The sequence below is a fragment of the Capricornis sumatraensis genome, chromosome 18 (genome assembly GCF_032405125.1).
Source record: "Capricornis sumatraensis isolate serow.1 chromosome 18, serow.2, whole genome shotgun sequence".
Lineage (NCBI taxonomy): Eukaryota > Metazoa > Chordata > Mammalia > Artiodactyla > Bovidae > Capricornis > Capricornis sumatraensis.
Genome location: NC_091086.1, coordinates 17049148 through 17068746, shown reverse-complemented (window position 1 = coordinate 17068746; position 19599 = coordinate 17049148). Strand labels below are relative to the sequence as shown.

The 19599-nt window shown below is 41.5% G+C and overlaps 1 protein-coding gene and 1 non-coding gene across 2 annotated transcripts in view; one reads left to right on the top strand and one right to left on the bottom strand.

Moving 5' to 3' along the window:
• Positions 1 to 18313, top strand: part of OCLN (occludin) — a 47392-nt gene extending 29079 nt beyond the window's left edge. Inside the window, exons 5-9 of the mRNA XM_068990562.1 lie at positions 4654 to 4799; positions 11634 to 11849; positions 13409 to 13580; positions 15905 to 15946; positions 17290 to 18313. Coding sequence (XP_068846663.1) covers positions 4654 to 4799; positions 11634 to 11849; positions 13409 to 13580; positions 15905 to 15946; positions 17290 to 17391 — 678 coding nt within the window. The 3' untranslated portion in view covers positions 17392 to 18313. The remainder of the gene's footprint in view (positions 1 to 4653; positions 4800 to 11633; positions 11850 to 13408; positions 13581 to 15904; positions 15947 to 17289) is intronic.
• Positions 306 to 409, bottom strand: LOC138094760 (U6 spliceosomal RNA). The gene has a single exon (XR_011146274.1). It is a non-coding gene; the product is annotated as a U6 spliceosomal RNA (small nuclear RNA).
• Positions 18314 to 19599: the final 1286 nt, after the last annotated feature.

Sequence of the window (19599 nt, the reverse complement as noted above, 5' to 3'; positions counted from 1 at the left end):
GGGATCCTATCAGTAATAGCAGTGAGTCTCGGAAATCCCTGTTCTCACCATAGCACACATAGGTTGAGGACTCATATAATGACTGATACTGGTGGCTTCCCCTCCTCCTCCCACTGTCCTTTGAAAGCAGAGGTTTATACTCACTTCGCGTTGGTACCGTGAGAAAAAGTCATATTTTAGCTTCTTCGGGGAAGACCTTACTCCTTGTTTTACAAACACATTTTGCCTCTGCCTCTAGACACGTAACTCCTTTCAAGGACAAGGTACTTCTTATTCATCTTTAAGTCTGGCTGGGCATTTTTGTCAGAAATACTTAACACATCACATGTTTGCATGTCATCCTTGCCCAGGGGCCATGCTAATAATCTTCTCTGTATTGTTCTAATTTTAGTGTAAGTAAGCAACCTAGATAGCATATTCAAAAGCAGAGACATTACTTTGCCGGCTAAAGTCTGTCTAGTCAAGGCTATGGTTTTTCCAGTGGTCATGTATGGATGTGAGAGTTGGACTGTGAAGAAGGCTGAGCGCCGAAGAAGTGATGCTTTTGAACTGTGGTGTTGGAGAAGACTCTTGAGAGTCCCTTGGACTGCAAGGAGATCCAACCAGTCCATTCTGAAGGAGACCAACCCTGGGATTTCTTTGGAAGGAATGATGCTAAAGCTGAAACTCCAGTACTTTGGCCACCTCACGCGAAGAGTTGACTCATTGGAAAAGACCTTGATGCTAGGAGGGATTGGGGGCAGGAGAAGAAGGGGACGACCAAGGATGAGATGGCTGGATGGCATCACTGACTCGATGGACGCAAGTCTGAGTGAACTCCAGGAGTTGGTGATGGACAGGGAGGCCTGGCATGCTGCGATTCATGGGGTCGCAAAGAGTCGGACACGGCTGAGCGACTGAACTGAACTGAAGTGTTAGTCACTCGATCTTGCCTGACTCTTTGCAACCCCATGTACTGTAGCCCACCAGACTCCTCTGTCCATGGAGTTCTCCGGGCAAGGACACTGGAGTGGGTCACCATTCCCTTTTCCAAGGGACCTTCCTGACCCAGGGATTAAACCCTGGTCTCTTGCATTGCAGCTACCAGAGTATTGCTCCACCAAAGCGAGCACAGCCTTGAAATTTTTTGTGCATATGTGTGAAAAAGGTTGAAGTAACAAAAAACTTGTACTGGAGGGTAAAGTCAGTGGTCAGGCTCTGCAGTTCTGCTGACTCTAGTAAGAGACAAAGGAGTTCAGCCCGGAAGAGCTCATCTGATAAGGCAGTAGAGCAGAGGTTTATGCAGCAGACGCCAGGCTCCTGCTTTTCGCCAGGTCCTGGGCTGGGCAGGACTCGAAGAGGAAGGCAGGCAGACAGCTGTCCAGGGAGAGGCAGTGGACTGAAGCCGAGGCTTTCAAGTATTTAAATCCCACGTTTCCATTTACCAGGTGTAGGTCCTTGAGAAAGTTGTCATGGCACTCTGAGCCCTTGCTTCCTCCTTCAGGGAGTACCTAGTATTGTTACTTGAAAATTGGGTTCACCTCTTGGTGAGTGCTGAGTTAAAGACACAACCAAGCCATTGATCAGGAGAAGGAAGAATTTACTGTTACTTGGAGCGAGTAAGGAGAACACTGGGGATCTTTTCCGAAGCAGCATCTTTCTGAACAGCGAAATTGAGAAAGTTTTAAGAATAAGTTTTAAGCAAAGGGTACCTGTGTATTTGTGAAGGGGCTTGAGCAGAGGAGAATTCGGTATGGAATATGGGGCAGAGGTTGACAAGAGTCCAAGCTTTAGTTGATTGAAGTCGGGAGTGTTGACATCATTCCATCCTCCACCTGGCTGGGAGCCTTAGTTCACGCGAACCTCAAAGATATGTTGCGTATCCTGTGAGGAGGCACTAGGACAAACTCAGAGATATGTTGTGTATCCCTTGAGGAGGAACTAGAGCCCTGCTTTATCACTGCACTGTGGTTTGAGTGTCTTTTTTCTGTTCCTGCATGCCTTGGTTCCCTCAAGATGCTTAATTACTGAGATCTGCGCGAGGGTGAGCATTGTGGCCACACTTAGATCACAAATGGCCTCTCTTACGTCAGGAAAACCAGTCCTGGTTCTTTTTCTGCAGGGATGCCCTCACTTACCTGCTTACAGATAGAGTGTTAGATAAAGATCACTTTACAGGTAGAGGGACCCCCTCACTTTACCTGTAAAGGTGTGCCTACTGAATGATCCCTCAGTTCAGTACGTGGCATGCTGTAAGCAAGCAGACGATGGTGGCTTAAAGAGCGGTCCGCTGCCTGTTGGAATTAGACACGTGGGAGCAGCAGCACCCTGTGCGTAAACAATTCTGTCTTCATTACACATGTGCTCTGGTGGGAGGTGTGTGTGCACAGGTGCTGGTGGGCCAGGAGGAGAGGGAGGTGCCTCTCCCAGCAAGGGGCATGTGGGGAAGGCCCCGGGAGGTGGTGGCATGACTGCTACTTGGTAGTGAGTCAGGACTGGAAGTCTAATTAAGGATTAGCTGGCAAAGAAAGGAGGAAGGGCGTTCCCTCCTGGGCAGTGAGAAGTCTCTGCAGAGACACTCAGACACCTCTTTGGGGAGGTTCTGGTTTCTGGTTTGCCACGATCGGTAGGAAATCCATGAGCTCTGCACCCTCTGCTAAATTTGTAGAGAGGAAAGAAACCTGGAGAAGAGTTAAGTGGGTTTTTGAGAAAAGGAGGTCTTTTTAAACCTAATATGCCTTTGGCTTGACCGAGCCTCTGCCTGTGAAGCTTGGTGATGCTGTCAAGTCCTCAAGAATTCAGTGGGCCCCAGGAATGGTTCCCACCCGACTCCCCGTGGTGGGATCTGAGCACACTCCCTGGTAATCCACGCACTGGTTTCCCAGTTGCTGCCAAACTCCACTTTCAGAAGGAAATGATTCCATTCCTCTCTGAGTCATGGGAATGGTAACCAATCAAGAATAAATCCCTCTATGTACTTCAAGGGGTGGATAAATAAATATCTTGTAACAGGTGATAGAGCAGAGATAGGAAAGAAGCAGGTCAAGCTTTAATGCTGTGCTTTATGGATAGCAAGATGTAAAGTGTGCGTGGGTGGCCGGGAACTGCACTGTGTGATGCTGAATCTCATTGCAAAGACTTACATTGCAAAACAACCCATTAAAAGTCTCTTGTCCCCTTCAAATACTTGTAAAAATTCTTTGTTCAGTTCCAACAGCTTTGATTCCAGAAACCAGCATCTCCTGAGTTTTTATTGTGGTCACAAAGGCCCCGTGCTGTGATACCTTGTCATCTCATTTTGTCAGAACAACTTTATGAAGCAGGTAGCTTCTCCATGCCTTGCAGATGAAGTGATTGAGGCTTTCTAGAACTTGTAGTCAGCAGATCTGGAGTGAACCGAGGTATTATAATTGGATGCTGCTGTTCTTGTCACCAAGCTAAAAGAGTCCCACCAGCGCTATTTTTGAAAAATTGACCTTTTTCATGGAAATAATTTTTTGAGTTATCCCCCCCTCCCACCTTAGTTTTATTCCCTTACTTTGAAACAACTCTGACTTGTCTGGGCTTAGCAGTTACTTTTTATAGCAGAGTAATTAATATGTGAAGATTTTTAGGTGAAATTTAAAGTCTTAGATCTACTGCATGAAACCTAATAGACAATGGTAAAACTCTAATTGGTTATGATGATTATATATAGATTTTCTCCCAAAGGTTCTCTGGGAAACCTTTCATGTTAACAAGGCATGATCTCCACTGTGTATTAGTTCTTAGGACAGATCCACTCACGAGTCAGCATGGAATAGGAGGGAAGGTAGAGAAGGCAGTGATGCTCTGGCTATACTGTATAGGCTATTAGTGGTAGAGCCATTGAAAACGTAGGGGGCGAATAAGCAGATCTTTTATGACTAAGTCAGAAATCATTTTGGGCTTTTTTAAAATTTTTATGTGTCTTTGTTTGTGCTGGGTCTTTGTTGCTTTACACACTTTTCTCTAGTTATAAAGGGCAGGGCCTACTGTCTCCTAGTTCTCAGTGTTGTGGGCTGCTCTCTAGTTCTCTCTCCTTGTGAACATGGGCTCAATAGTGTGGCACACCCGGGCTTAGTTGCTCTGGAGCATGTGAGATCTTCTCAGATCAGGGATCAAACCCGGTCTCCTGCATTGGCAGGCAGTGAGCCACCAGGAAAGCTCCTGGGCTTCTTAATGTGGCTTTAAAATGCCATGGTTAGGGTGAATGGATTAAGAAGAACCAATATTCTTTGCCCTGGATTAGTGGTTTTCCAAGAGTGGTGCTCAGACAGCAGCATCAGCATTACTTAGAACTTGCTAGAAATGAAAATTCTCACTGTTACTCAAGGGCCAGATAAAATGAGATTAGTCTTCCTAAGATGGGGTGGATAATTATTTCATCTAATCACATCAGGATGAGAATCAGATAATTAGGATTTTTTTTTCTTCTTTGTAATTGATTCTGGATTTGTTAAACTAACAATAGCACCATCTGTGCTAATTTGACTATTCACACTATATAATAACGAGGTCATCAGATAGGTTAATAGTATTTAATGAGCCCAGTAAACATTAGATAATTTTATATATGATATTTTTCTTCCATTTCTTTCCCCCTTTAAGTTGCAGGCTGAGTAATAACTGAGTCTCTTGGCACTGTTTCCTTAGGTTAAAAACGTTTCTGCAGGTGCACAAGATATGCCTCCTCCCCTCTCAGACTATGTGGAGAGAGTGGACAGCCCGGTGGCCTACTCCTCCAATGGTAAAGTGAACGAGAAGCGACCGTATCCAGAGTCTTCCTATAAATCAACCCCGTAAGTAATGTCTTCCTTCTTTTGCTAGAATGAGTCTGAAAAAATGAGATTTGCATGTATCTATATATCAGTTGCTATTTTGTGCCATTCAGCTTGAAAAAAGAAACATCCAACAGTTTTCACAAAGGCTTAACAGCCTTACAGGTGCAGAAAATTCATTCTTATTTTTGATTTTGAAGTTTAGATAAAGGTGGAAGGGTGTTGTGTATTGATGGCAGAGCTAAATGTGGTTCTTAGTCTCTCTTCCTGCCTGTAATCTCTTTAACGGAAGAGATTACTCATTGGTCAACACTATCCACATACATTTTTATTAAATTAGAACACTTCATTTGCATTCCAGAATTCTGAGACTCCTTTGCTCTGCTGTGGTGATGGTGGTTTAGTTGCTAATTTGTGTCCAATGCTTGCAACCCTATGGGCTGTATACTGGAGGCAAGAATATTGGAGTGGGTTGCCACTTCCTTCTCCAGGAGTTTCTCCTGACTCGGGGATCACATCTGGGTTTCCTGCATTGCAGGCAGATTCTTTACTGACTGTGTCACCAGGGAAGCCCCTTTGCTGTGCTAGATCCTTCATCTTGCTGGAGGACGTGAAGCTGATAAAGCCTCTAGATTTTGTTTTACATGTTGAAACAAAGAAAGCCTCACAGTGAGTTTCTGGCCTAGAGGAGGTGCCATTCAGGTTATTGAAATAGTATCCCTGTTGTGGTTCTAGGTTACCCTGAAGCTGAATTCTAATTTACTTTAATGATAAGAGAGAGACATTGAGGATGTTGTTAAGGACTTGAATGTAGTTTTTGCCTAAGGATGATAAACTAGTGTTCCTGTATATAATTCTAGAACCCCAAGTTCCTTCATAGACCAAAAAAATTAAACCTTCCCTTTAGCTAATTGGGTCCTTCTACATTAAAGGTTTATCCGCTAGTGTTCAAAGTTTTATTTCCAGCCGCCACTAGTGGGCCCAGTTTGTTGAGATCTGCTCTGAGTGTACAATAGTTTGGGTGCCTGGAACCCTATGGGATGACACTAGTAGCTGAGTTAAGTCTGGGATCAGTTTGAGATCAGCTTTATTATTACCCTGGAATGGAATTTGGAAGTAGACTGGTTTTCTGCCTTACCCTCCAGATACTTTGGTTCTTCAGATTCTACCTTGCTTTTGATTTTAGTTGTGAATGAGGAGTGAAGAAGAACATTTTCTCTGTTCTCCTTCTTCTCTTTGGATTTTGACAAAAACCAAATCACATGAGGCTGTGAGAAGAGGTGCCCAGTAGAGATGCAGTCCTTGTAAAAGTTTCAAGCTAGGGCTTGCACGACTTCTATGCACACAAAATAAGTATCTCTAAGGCCTCTTGTGACCAGCTGTGCCTCCCAGTTGATTGTAAGGCGTGCAGGGCTCCACAGCATTCCCACATGCTGTCCTTTTTCATGAGAATGAAGATATTGTCACAGATTCATTTGGAACAATTTAAATATCTTACTTAGGGACTTCCCTGTTGGGCCAATGGTTGAGAATCCACCTGCTAATGCAGGGGACACAGGTTCGATCCCACACACCTCAGAGCAACTAAGCCCGGGTCCCACCAGCCCAGGAACTGCAACAAGAGAAGCCACTGCAAAGAGAAGCCCGTGTACCCCAGTGAAGAGTAGCTCCCACTCTCTGCAAGTAAAGAAAACCCTCACGCAGCCATGAAGACCCCGCACAATAAAAAATAAAATACATTTTAAATAAATAAGTATCTAACCTTTTCTTGAATAAATCAGCACATTCATGATGTAAAATTTAAGAGGAGCAAAAGGGAATCCCTTTGTCCCCAGCTATCTAGTTCCTCTCCCCAGGAACAGCTAGTGTTACCAGTTTCTTTTGTGTCCTTCCAGAGGTTATTTTAAATGAATATGCTGGCCAAGTACATATATTGGTTATTTTTTCCTTTTAAAAAGTAATAACATATTAGATACACTGTTAGTGTATCTTAGTGATTGTGCACATCAGTATACAAACTTTGCTCATGTGTTTTATGTCTGCATAATACTGTATCAGATGGGTAGACTAAGATCTGTTTTATTAATCCCACATTGATACACACTTTTCCCGAATGTTTTGTTATAAACCTCAGCAGAGAATAAACTTGCACATTGCACTTTTACCAGTTTGCAAGTATGTGGATATATCTGGAGGAAAAATATTAAAAGCAGAATTGCCAGATTAAAGGAAATTGCTTATATGATTTTGATGGGTGTAGTCAAACTGTACTCCATAAGGGTTGTACCAGTTGGTACTTCCAGCATACACCCAGGTACTTTTTTGAAGATCTGGAAAATGCAAATATGATGCTTAGGGTTCAGTTAGTCAGTTCAGTCACTCAGTTATGTCCGACTCTTTGCGACCCCATGAATCGCAGCATGCGAGGCCTCCCTGTCCACCACCAACTCCTGGAGTTTACCCAAACTCATGTCCATCGAGTCGGTGATGCTATCCAGCCATCTTATCCTCTGTCTTCCCCTTCTCCTCCTGCCCTCAATCCCTCCCAGCATCAGAGTCTTTTCCAATCAGTCAACTCTTCGCGTGAGGTGGCCAAAGTACTGGAGTTTCAGCTTCAGCATCAGTCCTTCCAAAGAAATCCCAGGGCTGATCTCCTTTAGGATGGACTGGTTGGATCTCCTTGCAATCCAGGGGACTCTCAAGAGTCTTCTCCAACATCCCAGTTCAAAAGCATCAATTCTTCGGCGCTCAGCCTTCTTCACAGTCCAACTCTCACATCCAAACATGACCACTGGAAAAACCATAGCCTGGACTAGACGGACCTTTGTTGGCAAAGTAATGTCTGTGCTTTTTAATATGCTATCTAGGTTGGTCATAACTTTCCTTCCAAGGAGTAAGCGTCTTTTAATTTCATTGACCCTGCGGAAGGGCAGGATGGGGGTGGTGCTAAGGGAGATGAATGCAGCAGTGTGTTGCAGTGATGAACTTGCAGCTTCTTGGGGGGTGATAGACATTATTGACTGTTGTCCACGGCAGAACACCGAGTGCTGTGGAGGATTCAGTGTACATCTATCTGATGACATAGGGGATGCACGTTCAAGTCATAACCTGCCTTTCCTGAGGTGTTTCTTGAAGGTGTTTAGTAACCCACAGGTGCCTCTCCTCACTATTATAGTGGATAGAGAAGGAATTAGAATTGGATACATTGTCTGAGGTCCAGGTTAAGAATGAGGTACCTCAATACTGAGATTATTTTCCCCCTAAAGCATAACATACATTCAGTCAAGAACACTAATCTTGATATAAGCTTGATGAGATTTCACACATGTGAACACTGAAGTAACTACCACCACATCAAGAGAGGCATTTCAGATGTTCTGAGACATTCTTTTCTTCATGGATACTCTCCTTTCCCCATCACCACTATTTTGATACCTGTCACCATATCAGAATTCTTATAAAATGGAATCATAACAGTAATTACTTTAGTGTCTGGTTCTTCTTGCTCACCATAATGTCCTGACCTTAGAATATTAAGACAGTTAGAATTAATCACGGAGAAGGCAATGGCACCCCACTCCAGTACTCTTGCCTGGAAAATCCCATGGACGGAAGAGCCTGGTAGGCTGCAGTCCATGGAGTTGCGAAGAGTTGGACACAACTGAGCTACTTCACTTTCACGCATTGGAGAAGGAAATGGCAACCCACTCCAGTGTTCTTGCCTGGAGAATCCCAGGGACGAGGGAGCCTGGTGAGCTGCCATCTATGGGGTCGCAGAGTCGGACATGACTGAAGTGACTTAGCAAAATTAATCCTGGATTAGGAAACAGCAGAATGTAGCTGAAGATAGTTGCTTCTCTACCCTTTGTAAGTGGATTTGGAAGATAGTAGGTACACTCCCTCCTATCCTGTTCACACCCAGGACAAGTATGTGTGTGCTAAGTCGATTCAGTCCTTCCAACTCTGTGCAAGCCCATGGACTGTAGTCCCCCCGATTCCTCTGTTCATGGGATTCTTCAGGCAATAGTACTGGAGTTGCTCTGCCTTCCCCCAGGGGATCTTCCTGACCTGGGGATCGAACCCAGGATAAATTAACCTTTGTAAATCAAAGAAGTAGAGTGTTTATGCAATGCAGAGCTTTCAAGGCAGGCTGACAGAGTGCCAGATGAGATCACTGGCTGCGGCTGCTACTGCTGCTGCTTCTAAGTCGCTTCAGTCGTGTCTGACGCTGTGCGACCCCATAGACGGCAGCCAACCAGGCTCCCCCGTCCCTGGGATTCTCCAGGCAAGAACACTGGAGTAGGTTGCCATTTCCTTCTCCAGTGCGAGATCATTGTCTAATAGCTATATTTAGGCTGGTAGGATAGTCTCTTAGGACATGTATGCAAGTTGTAGGAATTTGATGATTCACGTGAGGCCCAGAGATGGGACCAGCTTCAGGCACAGCCTGATCCAGGGACCCAAGAAATGTCAGGGGTCTTGTTGCTTTACTAGCTTTATTCTCAGTACAGCTTTTGTCGCAGGCTGGCCATGCACGTTCCTCAGGCTGCCCTGATCTGATACCCCTGGATTCAGAGTGAAATTTCCTTTCCCAAAACTTACATGTCAGATCCTAGTGAAAACATTCTGATTGGCCCTTTTGGGGTCTAGGAAGATGGAGTTGTCTGGTTGACAAGGCTTGCATAGTACCCTCAATGATATATGGCGGCTTTAAAATACCGTATATATTATGGACGTCATTCCTAAGTCATGGCAGTGATGCAATCAAGCATTTTGTTTCTCTCTCTCCCAGATACTGGGTGTCCTCAGAAAAGAGGATTCTTGTGAACGTCTTTTCAGTTTAGTAATTAGCTTGAACCTCTGCCATATACTGGGCCAGGTACTCTTGGGAATATGGAGCTCGTGTTCCCATGGAGGTTGCAGTCTAACATGAGTGGGAAAAGGTGCACGATAACTACACTGTCGAGGTGAGATAGAGCAGGAAAGGCACGTGTGTGTGAGAGAGAGAATAAAACAAGTAGAAAAAAGAAGGAAGTCAAAAACTACAGAAGAGCAGATTTCCACGCCTAGGGGACTGAGTCAGATACTAAGGAAAGTGTACAGCTGTTTGTTTCTGGGTTGTGCAGATTTTTGACCTAATTGGACTTGTGTCTAAAAGCAGGTTTGTAGACGACTAAGAGTGCACCCATTCCCTAACTCTTAAATTTATATATACTACTTTTCTTGCCAAGCATTTAGATTTTCGATTTTATGCTCTATCAAGTTACTGTTTAGTGTTTGAAAGGGTGTAGGAAGAGGGGAGATGGAAGACTTCTAAGATGAAGTTTTATAATATCAATATATAATATAAAATTATGGGAGGAGGCCTGCCTTACAGTTTTTGGGTTGTTTTTTTTTTCCAATTTCCTTTGCCCTGAGGCATCCCCCAACCTCTCAGACAAACCCACTGCATTCTAAAGGTTCTGTTTGCCACCTCAAAGCTGGAAGCATAGTAGCTGGCACAGTGTCTAGGAACTCGTTAATCATTCACTCACAGAGAAAGTCACATTTTCCTTCCTTTAGAGGTAGTGTTAGCAGAGCACTTAAAGCCATGTTAACCTGGATAGAATTTAAAAAGAAAAACTCAATACCACGATCACCTCCGACTACCCCCCTCCTTTCCGCATCACACACGAAAGCTTTAGGCATCTACAAGAAATTAGTAAGTGTGATTAGAAGTCTTAAGACTTTGGCAACAGAACCAAGCAGTTTTGGATCACCTAGAAAACAGTCCACCTTGTGGATAAAACTCAAGATGACAGTTTCTGTAAGCTGACAGCAATAACAACAAAATTCTTCTTGTAACTAGTTGACCTGAGTAGCAAGGCTGATGTCGGAAAGTCTCAGGTGCCTGTTTCTCCTCTTGCCCTTCTCCAGCTCTGCGGCAGGGAAGGTGTGCTTTGCATGTCTGTTACTCAGAAGTAGTCGAGAGTTGCCACAGCTCTTGGTCTTTTATTCCATGTTAGACTTTGTTTTTTGGTACTTGTGGCAGAAACAGTTTATGCAATTAAAAATCTGATGCAATATTAAATAATTGGTATTAGAAAAATAAGTGTAATGGTAACTCTTCCATTTCAATCATTCTTCAAGCCTTCAGGCTTAACAGTGCAATTTAAAGAGGTCTTGGCTGAGCCCCTTTGCTGTCCACTGGAAATTATCACAACATTGTTAGTCAGCTATTTTCCAGTATAAAATAAAAAGTTTAAAAAAATAAATGTTAATAAGTCCTTTCATCTATTACAATATAAAATGCTTTTTAGGTTCTTTGCTTTTAGTTTTTTTAGTTTAAATTTTCAATTTGTTTCATTTTTCATCATTGTATCTTGAAAAGAGAAGTGATATAAAGGAGTCTAAAATTAGTATTACGGAGAGCTTATCTCTGGGAGTTGGCCCCCAAAGGGAGATAGAGATGTGCTTTCCTCTCCCCACTCAGCATTCCATGGAACTGGAAGAACCTGTAGAGAAGAGAAGCGATTGTTATCTTCCTAACAGCCTTTTGTGGAGTATGTCCTGGGCACAGGTCAGGTCAACACCTCTTCCAGGTCTGTGGGAGTTTCCTAAAGTGAAGTCTTATATCCATTTTACATAGAAGGTTGACTAATGGGCTCCCCTTACATGAGCGCCTTAAAGGGGCTCTTGTGTATTAGAGGAGCTACGCTGGTGCCGACCTGAGCACAGGAAGCTGGGGATGGGCTTGGCCCGGGGCAGGTGGCTGCTTGAGCGCAGGCCCACGCGAGGGTGCCGCCGCCCTCTGTGGTCGCAGTGCTCTGACAAAGGGCGGTAGTGCTCACGGACAGATGATTCCTGTTTTGTCAGGGTGCCGGAAGTGGCTCAGGAGCTGCCGTTGACTTCACCTGTGGAGGACTTCCGGCAGCCTTACTATAGCAGCAGTGGTAACTTGGAGACGCTTTCAAAAAGGACTCCCGCGAAGGGCAGAGCAGGGAAGTCAAGGCGGGCAGAGCAAGACCACTATGAAACAGACTACACGACGGGAGGCGAGTCTTGCGATGAGCTGGAGGACGACTGGATCAGGTACTGGAGCATCTCTCGCTGGAAGCCCTGCAAAATCCCATGGTTTTGGTGGTGTTGTCTCCTTGCCTAGGGTGGCTGGTGTAACCTCATTCTTTGCCAACCAGGGCTGGAGACAGGTTTTCGTTACATTTCCCCCCGCTTAGTACCCTTTTGTAATAAAGATTGATGTGGAGGGAATGTGTTTTTCTTTAAAACACTTTCCATGCACCCCCGCAAAATGACAAACTTGGCCAGTGCTGTATGCTTTTACCAACAGCCACCCAAGAAAGTTCCAGACTAGTGTTACGGCTCTTTCTTTTGACAGTTACTTTTAAGTTAAGCTTTCGTGATGAGACCAGAGATTTTTTTAAAAGTTTAATCCAAAGGACTTTGGCAAACAGATTTGTAAACAATTGAGTTAACATTTTAGTGTTGTGGTTAAGTTACTTTTTGTGTCAGTGGTTTGGTAATAGTCCAGCATTGATCGCCAGCTGTACTTGGGTATGACCTATAGCCTTTTGGCCCAAGTATTCTGAGAACTGGGACACAAATCAGAAATATTTGCTGTGTGAATTGTGGTGCATCAAAACATTACTTCTCAAGCTGTTAGGAGGGATGGATAGGGCAAATAGAGCTAGAAATCCCTTACTCACCAGTGGCTCTCATATTTCATCCCACCTTGCCCCTCGAGAGTTTTGGTCTCATTTAGCCGCCTGTCTATAAAATGTTTGCCTATCTTGTATCGTGCAAAATTTAAATGCAAACTTTCAGAAATTCTGAAAACTCATTTCCCTTCTGAGCAAATCATTTAATTTCTCCCCTCTTTAAAATGAAGATACTTAGACTGTCTTAGATAGAACATTTAAAATTCCGTATTGCTATGAAGGTCCTTAGTCTTGTGGAACAACTCAGAGTATTTCCTCAGTGGATTATGGGTGGTTAACAGCATCACCATCATATGTAAGGAATAGCCGGCATATTGAGAGATACAAGTGATAAAAGAATTTCAGGGTTTTTTCGTAGTTTGACACACTGTCAGATTATCTTTACAGTGAGCATGCATTTTCATACATGGACCTTTTCATGTCTGCTTTTACAATCAAAACGATTTCTGTTAAGGAAAAACAAGACCCGCCCTCCCATCTTCCCACCAAAAAAATGTTCAAAACCATCTGAAAACTACAGATGGTAGCAGAAAACAGCCACCAGTCAATCAGCGGCTCTGCCACTGAAGGGATGAAAATGTCCTTTGTGTTCATAATTCCAGTTTTAAGACTTTAAATGTAAGTGTCCATTCTCCTGTGGTGTTGTGTATTCAGAAAAAATGAGTTCCTAAGACCGTCCTGAAATTTCATAAAAAGCAGTGTTTTTAAAAAAGCAACAGATGAGCATCAGTGTAAGAAGCATAATCATTCTTAAAAGAACTTCTTTGTATCCCACCTGCCTCTATCCATAAGCAATAGCAACAAAAAAGAAAACCAAGAGAATGTCATTCTCTACATGCCACCAGCTTTATTATCTTTGTAGAACTTAAGTTTGCTAAGGATATATAAGAAATCATTTTCTCTCTGAATTTTTAGGGAATATCCACCTATCACTTCAGATCAACAAAGACAACTCTACAAGAGAAGTTTTGACACTGGCCTGCAGGAATACAAGAGCCTACAAGCAGAACTTGATGAGGTCAATAAAGAACTCTCTCGTCTGGATAAAGAACTGGATGACTATAGAGAAGAAAGTGAAGAATACATGGTAAATTCAAACCTGATAATTAGATATTACATAGAATTTTATTCTAGTCTATGGGGCTATGTTATCCTTTATACTAGTATTGATACAGGTTTTGCTAGTAATTACCAAACTGTAATTTCATTGAATAGTAATTGAAATCCAGTCTTAAAGTCTTTTTGAAATGGAAGCTTGTACTAATATAGTTAAGATTTATAAAAAAATAATCTGCACATATATCCCTTCCTGTTTAAAAGAAAATAGCTACATTACTTTTTCTATTTATGAACAGAAAAGAGTTTACTCTTTCTTTCTGTAAAAAAAAATTCAAATAATACAGAATGGAATACAGAAAAATAGATTGCCTTAAATTTTTTCAACCAAAATATTAGTTGTTAAAATGTCCCCTCCCTCCAGAAGTGTACCTAGAAGTAATCTTTGATAAAGAATCATGTTTTACTTGTATCCTTCCTGCTTTTTTTTTTTTTTTTTTTAAACTCAACAGTGGTTTGTGGCTTGTCTTTATTTTTTTCCCCTGATTACCTGTCTGGGGTCGTGTCTGTCCATGTAAAGTTACTCTTTACTTCTTAAGCCCCCTCTCTGTGTTGTGCTCTTCGGAAGGAAGTCACTCTGTGTAGATCACACTTAAGAAATCAGGGAATTATGCTCCAGCTCTTTAAAGCCAGTATACGTACACAAGTTAAACTATTTGGAATTTGTCTGCACAGGAAATTTGTCACTTCCATTTATTTAATCATTTATATCCGTGTAGATGCGGGGATATCTGTTCTAAACTTTAGCTTACAATCCAGCACTGCTTAGTTTTGTTGCTTGAGTTGCTTTAGCGAGGACCACTGGGAGCTCAGTTGCCTCTTGTGTTTCTTTGACCTACTCCCATCGTTGTGAAAGTTTCTCTTTTTAAATATTTTCTGACATTGCTTATATTCTGCTGTTTTATTCAACAGCAGTTTATGATTATCAACAACAGTTTATGGAACACAGTGGAAATTTGAAAGCATTAATGTGCTTAATTTTTTTTTTTTAATGAATCTTTATCAATAATAAAGATCTACTTGCTGAGGAAAGATTTTTATATGTTAAAAAAAACTTCATTATTTTCAATTTTGTGATTGTACCATAATTTACTTAATAGTCATTCTCTATGAATAGACTTTTAAGTATGTCTCCCTCCCCATCCCCCCACCTGCCCCTACTAGTGAACCTACACTGGTGAAGCTCTCCAGCCTTGTGTACTTACTTGCTTATCTGCTGGGACGAATTCCAGTATGTGAAATTGCTGAGTGAGAGGTTATGTACATGTAAACTTTTGTTGCAAAACTACCCTCCAGAAAGATTATATCAACTGTATTCTCCCCTAGTAATGCTCTAGGGGGCTTCTGTGACCCAAATCGCACTAACGTTTTATGCCTGAAAAGTGACTGCCTTGTGTCTTAGATACCAGTATTTAACCTTTTTTTTTTTTTAATCACATCATGTACTTATTGGAACTTCATAGTCCTTTTATGAAATACTTTTTGCCATTTTTAATTGTGGTGATCTGCTTGCTGGTTTTGAAGTAATTGCTTCTTATATAGTTTCTTTATTGCTTTCTTTTATGTCTTCTCTATGGTACTGTAAACCTTTCTCAATCCATTTCTACCTTCAAAGATCTCATGTTAAAAAGAGAAACTGACGCCTAACAAGTTAAACAGTGGCACTGATGTCATGCTTACAGTATGTATAGAAAGTACTGTAACTAAGTGCTCCGAGAAGGAATAAAGTCTGCTGAAAGCCTGGAGATTTGAGGGGAGGCTTCACTGAGTAACTGTGGTAACGATGGCAGATTCTCCAGACAGCAGGCGAGGTACATGAGAACCTCATGAGTATGGCTATAAGGGGAGCACAATGGGAATCTGAAAGCATTAATGTGCTTAATTTTTTTTAAGGAATTACAAGTGAAGGGCACTGGAATGATAGGAGACTAGATGGTAGAGAGTTTAATGGGGTGCTGACACCAATTTTATCATGGTAATGGGATCAGAGCTTTATGGGGTCCACATAGTATGTGGACTGGCATGGGGAGAGATGAGAGTCACAGAACAGAGAGTTACCTGCTCGTGTGAATGCAACGTGAGACGCATCTCAGTGTCGTAAATTTCCCGTAACTGGATTCCTTCAGGCCCTCCCACTGACCTTAAAGGTTTTAAGAACTTTAAGACTTCTTTATTTTAGCTCCTTATATTTTTGTCATAAGCTGACAGTTTTTCCTCTAAAGTATAACATCAGGAGTGTTACTTTTGAAAGAGAAAATGCCCCACTAAACACATTCCTTTGTTTCTTATTAATAGGCTGCTGCCGACGAGTACAATAGACTGAAACAAGTTAAGGGAGTAAGTATCCTAGATTGTAAGATTCTTTTAGGAAGACCTTTTCTAGTATGTGTCTTTCATTTGACCTTTAGAATGACTCTGGATACCTTTAGAGAACTTTAGATACTCTCATATCGTCACACATAAAATGATTGTAGACAAAATGCCCTATAATTGCAAGATGAAAACTATAAGAAGTTGGAACTTAAAAAAATAAAACAAACAAGTAAAAAAGGAAGTTAAAAGTACACAGGTCATAAATATACAGCTTGGCAAACTTTCACAAAGCAGCCACACACCTTTGTACTGGCACCCCCTTGAAACACATTTCCTGGTACCCTCTGTATGCTCATCCAATTTTTACACTTACCTCAGAGGTAGCCACCATCCTAATTTATAACATTATGGATTAGTATTGCCTATTTTGAACTTTGCATAAATGGAATCATAGAGTATGAAACTTGTGTGTGATTTTTTAAAGTATCTATGCACATGGGCACACTTTTGCTAGGTATATTCATAGGCATGAAATTGGAGGGTCATTGAGCAATAGGGATCTAGCCTTGGGTAGGGATTGTCAGCAGTGTCCCTGGTTTGTACCAGTTTATAGATTCCTGTTGCTCCATATTCTTGTCAACACTTGGCATCATCAGTCTTTTTTTTTTTAATCACAATACACGGCCTGTGGGATCTTATTTCCCCAATCAGGGATTGAACCTGGATTCAGCAGTGAAAGTGCAGAGTCCTAACCTCTAGACGACTAGGGAATTCCTAGAAATTTCATGAATTTAAATTCAAGACTACAGGGATTTCCCTGGTGGTCCAGTGGCCAAGTTTCTGAGCTTACAATGCAGGGGGCCCAGGTTCAATCCCTGGTCAGGGAACTAGATCCCACATGCCACAACTAAGACCTGAGGCAGCTAGATAATTTTTTTTTAATTCGAGAGTTTAAAGGTGTATATAGTAAAATTTCCTGTCTCATTCCCCATTTATCTAGTTTCCTTATTCTAAGTCAATCCGTATAACCAGTTTCTTGCTTTACTGATTTTTTTTCAAGATCATGTGTTAGCCAAAAAGGCCAATACATTTTCTTGATGACTTTCCAAATCATTAGAAACAAGTGTATCCTTTGTAAAACTCGTGTTAGAAGCTATGATTGAGCAGAGAGAATCGCTGCTCATGTGGTTAGAGATGCTGCCAGGTGCCTTGTGCGTGTTACTTCATTTAACACTCCTTGCAATTCTGTGTGACTAATATTCCCTTTTTGTTGTTGCTGTTCACCTCTGCCTTCCCAGCAACTAATACATAACTCGTTTTTATTTTATTAAACTTACTGGATTCTCCCCACCCCCCCTTTTTTTTAGTCAGCAGATTACAAAAGTAAGAGGAATTACTGTAAACAGTTGAAGAGCAAATTGTCACACATTAAGAAGATGGTTGGAGATTACGACCGACGGAAAACATAGACGGCAGACGCCACGTTGTTGGAGAGGTTAAGAAGTATCTGACTGACATCTCTGCAATGTTGTCAGGAGTCAAAATGACTTTGGGCTCTAACCCGGGAGGCCAAATCTCTGTGATCATTACAGAGTTTTGGTAGCTTTAATATCATCAGTATTGAAGCAGTTTATAAATAGCTTTTGATAATCAACTGGGCTGAACACTCCAACTAAGGATTTTATGCTTCAAACATTGGTTCTTGTGTTAAGAACTGTTATTTGAGGTTTTTAAACTTTTCAGGAAGGTCCTGGAGTGGACTGTGCTGTGAACTTTCACATCCTGGGCAATCAAGTCTTAATACCTAAGTGTGTGCTCATTGGGTCTTGTAGGGGGTAGTTTAATCCTCCCAGAATTCTCCCTTCAGATAACTGTTACTTATAAATAAATAATCATTCATTTTCAGATAAGGAAACTGGGCCCTTGCCAATAAAGTCTGAAGTGAAACTGCTTGTTAGCTAGCTTGCAGTTTTGGTTAAGTCTATTTTATGACTCCATTGATAAAGTCCCCAGCCTTTTCCTATTTTAGCTACTATGAATACTGAATTCTACCAGCTGCCCTATTGATTTTTTTTTTTCTGTGTATAAATGCTTAAGAGCTTTTTATTTCATGTTATCCTGGTAATAAAGATCATGTAAAAGTAACAAATGTATGAAATTTGAAGATTGTAAATACATGTTTACTTTTGAAAAATCAAAGTTTAAACCTACTGGTTAGAATTTTGTTGTGTATTTTTAAATGCTTTTTATCTTTTATGGTTTACATACTTTTTTAAAGCCAACTAGGTGTTTCCTTTTTATCAAAGTATCTAATTACATTTATAATTCAATTCTGACTTGAACTGTATCTTTTGGGAATGTTCAAGTTTTGTAAACATTTTATAATTATTAAACCTGGTGTTTTCTTTCCATAATATACCTTTTTGACATCATTAGTGCTGTTAATATTAAGCTGTGGAAAACTATACTCGGAAGTTGTATCTGTTGTTGTTTTAAATTATTTTGGGTGCTGTGCTGGTTGGTAGTATTCTAAATCCTTGGCTAACAGAAGGCTGACTTGTCTGGAAATGGAATCCAATATTGTAAAGCACTAAATTATTTCATATGGTGCCCTTTAATTCTCAGCATTTTTTTAATTCAAAATTTTCCTGGTAAAGTAAAATTAGCTAATACTGGATATATAGCTAACCAAATTGACTGTGATTATCCCCTCAGTTTAGAACTCTCATTTAAATATATTGTTTTTAATATATTAGGCTGAATCATTTTCCAAAGATAAACTTTTAAATAAGCTTTCCATTGTAACATTGACTTAGTTCAAGTTGAAAATTTTCTTAATTTTCTATGTATTGCACATGCTTACTACAGAAGGTAATAGTTTGTTTTTCATGCCTTTTGGAGTCATGCCAAATAGTAAGGACTCTTCTTGAGCAACGTAATTGATTTTGTGTGTGTGTTAAAATTTAAACTCTTTATTCTAGGAAGTCAGCATATTTAGTTTATGAAGGCATGTTTGCCAGTGTTATGATGAAACAGAGCTGTTCGGCAGAATGCAGAAAATCAAGTAGCATGAGTTTGCGTTATAAAATTGTGCCATAAAATTGGACTTTGAAAGTTTAAAAGATCATTTTTCCAATGTGGTACTTACACTATTGACCACTCCAGGAGTCAGGATCAGGATGGAGGGGAGTGCTGGCTTTCCCAGCCAAGGGTAGAACCTGTGCCGCTGCAGTGGAAGTGCAGAGTCCTAACCATTGGTGGTGGTGGTGGTGGTGGTGGTGGTCTAGTTGTAAAGTCGTGTCCAACTCTTTTCGACTCTATGGACTGTAACCTGCCAGGTTCCTCAGTCCGTGGGATTTCCCAGGCAAGAATACTGGAGTGGGTTGCCATGCCCTTGTCCAGGGCATCTTCCCGATCCAGGGATTGACCCAGGTCTCCTGCATTGCAGGTGAATTCTTTACCAACTGAGCCACCAGGGAAGCCCCCCTAACCACGGGACTGCCGGGGAATTCCCCAGGGGGATTGGCATTAACCAGTGCGATACAATTTTGAAAAACGACTCAGGCAGTTTTCTAGTCTGAAAGTTGGAGGTTTAGATTAGATTTCAGACATCTCTTCCATCTTTGATCTTCTGTGGTTATGTTTGCATTCTGCTTTCCACTATAAACCACTGTTCC